This window comes from Sprattus sprattus (assembly GCF_963457725.1).
Source record: "Sprattus sprattus genome assembly, chromosome: 12".
Classification (NCBI taxonomy): domain Eukaryota; kingdom Metazoa; phylum Chordata; class Actinopteri; order Clupeiformes; family Clupeidae; genus Sprattus; species Sprattus sprattus.
In genome coordinates, this window is record NC_137910.1 from 19322110 (window position 1) to 19327608 (window position 5499).

Sequence of the window (5499 nt, forward strand, 5' to 3'; positions counted from 1 at the left end):
CCAGGACCTTTGAGGGGGAGATCATTGTCCTGATTGGCTAGACTTCCCCTTGTCATGATTGGTTGTCTCATTTTTTCTGACAGGGCCTGATGCAGTAACAGGGATTGTTTTGTTTTTCTTCAGAGATTTCTCCCAAAATAATAAAGTTATTTGAGTCTGTAAGGCACTGCCATCTATACCTTTATCTCATGTTGCATGTGTCACACAGTCCAGCCCACATTCCTTAGGCTCTAAGCTGAGAGAGTGTGTGTGTGTGTGTGTGAGAGAGAGAGGGAGAGGGAGAGAGAAAGAGAGAGAGAGAGAAAGAGAGGGAGAGAGAGAGACCACAGACAATCAGTTGAGGAATGCATTCTGAGTTGTGTTCAGCTCGGCGGGGGTCCCCGTGGTAAACATTATAGATGCAGTAAACTAGCGATGACGGACGGCAGCTCTGTAATATCACTACTGAAAAGCTTCCTCGCAGCGGATGAATAGACCTCATCCACGACTCACTCATTGTCCCCAGCAGAGTAAAACGTATTCATACTGTCCCATGGTTTCGGACCATGCCAAAGGCATTATATAACTCTTTCCCTCGTTCTGTTTTCATGGGCAAGGACATTTACGGGGCTCGGTGGTAGGAGGATAGTAGGCTAGTGGAATACTTAACAGCGGGCATCAATAGCCGAGCAGCCCACATAAAAAGCCTTTGGCACCAGAAGGATGGGGTCGGCTTACCTGACCTAGAGCAACAAAAGCTTCCCTTTAACTTTAGTGCAGAGCGACATAGCTCCTCACTTGGGAATACTTCAACGATAAAGAACAAAGTCTGAACAAATACGGGTTCCAGTTATATCATTTATTGGCCTGAATTACTTTTGTTTAACGTTACAGTTCAATAGAAATAGAAAGGCTAGTCTACTGGTTTAAATTAATCTCAAGGAATGTTTACAATATTATTGTTTTCCTAATGCCGATACATGGCAAATGCACGGTAAACTCAGAGATCTAAAGTGCAAATACTTACCAAAGAAAACAGGTTTTTCGCAACGAGGACATTGAGACGTCATTCTGCTGAAACTTTGCAGACGTAGCGGTCGATGCGTAAATTCCAGTCGACACCTGCGAAAACGATTACAGTCGAGCGGACGACCCGCGTCGCGCCTCCGAGTTTATTTAACTTTACCAGAGAAACTGGTCCCGCCTTCGACTGGCCTAAAAGCAATGTGATAGGCTTTTAGCATACTACGTAACATCAAATGGTAGCCTACGTCAGTCAATTATTACAAAAAAATATCTGGAATTTCTTGTCGACTTAATGTTGCCTATAGCTGCTATTTAACTATAGTTCAAATAGATTATAGGCTGTTTTCCTTGGTAATCACAACTGATCAGATAAAGCCTATACATCTTCGTGTTCTCCACTATAATGATCTCTGTTTTCGGATACCAATACTTTCTTGGTTAGCCTACTTTTGGTCAGTTGTACTATGGACACTCCTCCATATCCACCTGTGTTCTTTTTTTTTTTACCAAAGATTCTAGAGCGCTTCCCCTGCTCTATAATCTTTGCTTTACACCGGCTAGTATTGTCAGCAAAAAGCCTACGACCAGGTGCATCTTTAAAAAAAGGAATGTCTACAGCACACAGTAAACGGATGTCTTTGAGCAACTTCCTCTTGTATCCGTCTTCATTGTGGATATCGCAGTGTGATGTCTATGTCTGAGTGATCTCGGTGATATCTAAATATGGCTGAACTCCACACCAGGTATTGATGTAGGCGTCTCTAAAATTAACAATGTCTAACAAGGACTCCCTGTTTGTGTGCGTCCCCGTGTGTGTGTGTGTGTGTGCGCGCGCGTGTGTATGTGTGTCTCCTTTCTTCTATTAAATCAATTTCCTGATGGCCTGACAAGGTTACATCCACATCCCTCTCATCCATTGTTTCATAAGATGAAAGGCATTCACTGTCTGACTCCGCAGGTGAACTTTCACACATCAGCCTACCCGAAAAACTGTAAAACAGTGCCCTCTCGAGGATTGCATCTATTGATCAGATGAGAACAACATCTTAACTACAACAAGCCAATCAACGAGTTTCCCATGTGCTGTGGATTTCGACGGAGAGCATTTTAACCTTTTTGCTCCAGCTTTATACCTATTTATCTATTTACAGACAACAATGTTACACATGACATGGTCTTGAGAATAACAGATATGAACATGTTTGTGCACAGATATTGGGGACTTTTATTGATATATTACATTATAATTAGAAGCATTTTTTTTATCAAAAATTACACGCATACATTCCCTGTCTCCACAACAATATTAATTTAGAAAATATTTCTGCAAGAACAGCTTCCTACCCCCACCCCCACCACAGACCAAGACCCACAAATGAATAAGTCTACACATTGAAACAGGGGAGAGAAGGATTGCTCAACAACTGACCATGTGGTGTATGAAATTAAACAATTATATTGACCCACAATAGATTCCGAGAAACAAGCTTTTTTGTTGTTGTTAGTATTTATGTCTCTCTCTGTGTGTAGTTGCATCTATGCTTCTCTCTGTGTGTGTGTGTGTGTGTCTATGTGAGTGAGTGTGTGTTGCTACCCTGTCTATTGTTCAAACACCCAAAGTATTAATTAAAGTCAGTCTTAACTAAGGAGTGTTATGCACAGGTCCTTTGATACACGACATACCAGGACATTTTAGAGTGCCACAGAGCAAGAGCAGAGAGAGAGAAAGAGAGAGAGAGAGAGAGAGAGAGAGAGAGAGCGTGAGAGAGAGAGAGAGAGAGATTTTATATGGTCAGAACCGTTTGCTGTTCTCATTTGTAGTTGCAAGTTGGTGGAACAAGCTGCCTAGCACTACCAGAGCAGGGGCATCCCTCTCTACCTTTAAGAAACTCTTGAAGACCCAACTCTTCAGAGAGCATCTCCCTTCCTAATTTGCACTTCTTCTAGTACTGAACTTGCACTTACAGTAGTTACATTCCTGCACTTTTTCTTATATAAACCAGTATTTATTGGTACACTAGGACTCTTTTGCTCGTAGCTTGATTGTTCTCTCCCTTGTACGTCGCTTTGTATAAATGGCTAACTGTATTTTTGACTGCAGCAGGCACAGGTGGATAACACCAAGTAATTCAGAGGACGCACTGTTTAATTGGTCAGCGCTGGCCATGACCATCTTCATCTCCTCATATGGAACTCAACAAACAGAAACCTTTTTTAAAAGAACTCAAATGGAAGCACACCTCTAACAGAATATATTGTTTATGACAGCTATGTCATTCAATTATATTTAGTACTTTTAGTTAATCTAATGCAGCTTTAGAATGTGGTGTCACAAAGCACCATGGTGCTGTGACTTGTGTCTTGTCTTGTTGTCCTGCTTGTGTTTTGGTCTCACCAAACTCACACAAGGTAAAATGAGGCCCGGAGGATCAGCTTGTTTAAATATCCTCTAAATAAATCTTCAAAACCTTTGTAAGCTTTCAAAAAAAAAAAAAAAAAATATGAGAAACAACTGGACTAAGCATAAACCTGCTCTAAATAAATCTTCAAAACTTTTTTATGCTTGCAAAAAAACTAAATGTGAGAAACAACCGTACTATGTATTACTGTAAAGTCACTACCTACACTACAATCACTGTCAGAGACAGCTGCCCTGGGAGTGACTGCTTGAGCAGTGAGCCATCTGTGGGCACACAATGAGAATAAGCGCCCCTTCAATCCCTGGAGTCTAAGGTTAGATTCAGGCCCTGTGAGCATTTGTTTGAACGTCCAATGCATTTCCCACCAGTATGATGCTACACATTCAGAATCCCCCCCTTGCACAGATAACACTTTCTGTTTGTACTGGATGTGCAGCGGATGAAGAACAAATATGGCCAGTCCGCCACCTAGAGGATGTGATGACAATGACATGCTGATGGGGTGAAAAACTGAGAAGCCATATAATGAATATTTGTATTATTATTATTAATAAATATGATTATTATGAAAGTTACTGTTTCAGAGGTAAGTTTTGCAATTCATGAGTATTTATGTATTTGTTTTTCAAAGTAGAACAGCAAGAAGATTTCATATTTTATTACACAAAACTTATCCAATCCATATTTTATTATACATATCATATTTTTAAAACACATTTCTACATGGATAAACTTGGCTTTGCTACACATGGCTAAACTTGGCCAAAATAATCTGTGAAAACTCTTGATTGAGCATCATTCTTCATACTGGTCCTTCACTGGTCCACCCAATCTCATGGTTATGGCAATGGCAGCTTGAGGTAAGGCTCTGCATGATACACCACTGCTGTAAATCACAGATTGTGGGTCAGGACAACTGGAGAAAGGCATCAGCACAACTAAAATCAATTATACATCACTTCTGGCATCAAAAAGATTGCAGTTTTATTAATATTTGATGTTATGTTTCAACCCATTTAAATGTTTTCCTCTGTAAGGGTGTTCTTTATGTATTTATTTCTATGTAATCCATCACTGTGCTGCCACTATAGACCAGACCCCTAGTGGTCCATGACGGCATTGCAGGTGGTCCCTCGTCACGCATTCAATAAATGTAGTTTCACTGTGGGAATCACTATTTCTTTAACAACGGTGGTCATCAGGTTGCCAGAATGGTTAAAACCCCTTCACTAGACTATAGAAGTAAATTAAGGTGAAGATTTCCTCCTTTGAGATTTAGACTAGAGCACCCAGTATCTTCCATTGCAGCCAAATATATCTTAAGAAGTGACTGTAACAATTGTCTCAACTGTAATAAGCTAAAGAACTGACTGAGTTCAGTTCACTCACAGAACAACAGTGCAGTATTTTTCCATTTCACCCTGCCAAGTCTTTAGATGCAGTACACAACTGTCCTGGAAACTGTGTTGACCACAAGCAAAAGCACCCACCTCACAGGTAAGACAAAAGAGCCAGAAACTCACTTGCAACACTGGGGTACAGGACGTCGTCCCCCTGAGCTCCTGCAGTCACTCTGGAGCAGTGGGGCTGGATGGTGGAGTGCTGACCATCATCCTCTCCTCCGCCTGCAGCCTCAGTGCCGGGGGATCCAGCAGCTGTGCTCCGACCAGACCTCTGGATATCAAGGCTTGAGTACTGGACATCATCCTGATCTGTCTGATCTTTATATGTTTATTTATGTGTAATTTTTGTTCAGTGTACTTATATGTTATGTTATTTCATGCTATGGTAGGTTGTTGTGCAGTGTCTTGTCCTAAGAATTTCAGTGGCCAGTCTGACTCTGTGTTCTTCTGTGCATCTGGCACATAAATACTTGAACTTGAACTTGATCTCCAGATGCAGCCCTGTCGGACCTCTGAGAGAGAGAGAGAGAATAATGAGTGTCCTCGTTCGCAAAACAATCCAAATTATCTCTAAGAAACTGTTCTCTCGCCTCACTTCTCACCTCTGTTTTCCACACATGTTTCTTGCAGTATCTTTATGAGAACAAAGAAAAAGACAATAAAGGATACAG

General features: G+C 41.1%; 1 protein-coding gene across 1 annotated transcript in view; it reads right to left on the reverse strand.

Annotated features, from left to right (window-relative positions):
• Positions 1–1108, reverse strand: part of crip3 (cysteine-rich protein 3) — a 20571-nt gene extending 19463 nt beyond the window's left edge. Inside the window, exon 1 of the mRNA XM_080849449.1 lies at positions 1007–1108. Coding sequence (XP_080705575.1) covers positions 1007–1049 — 43 coding nt within the window. The 5' untranslated portion in view covers positions 1050–1108. The remainder of the gene's footprint in view (positions 1–1006) is intronic.
• Between the last annotated feature and the right edge of the window lie 4391 nt (positions 1109–5499).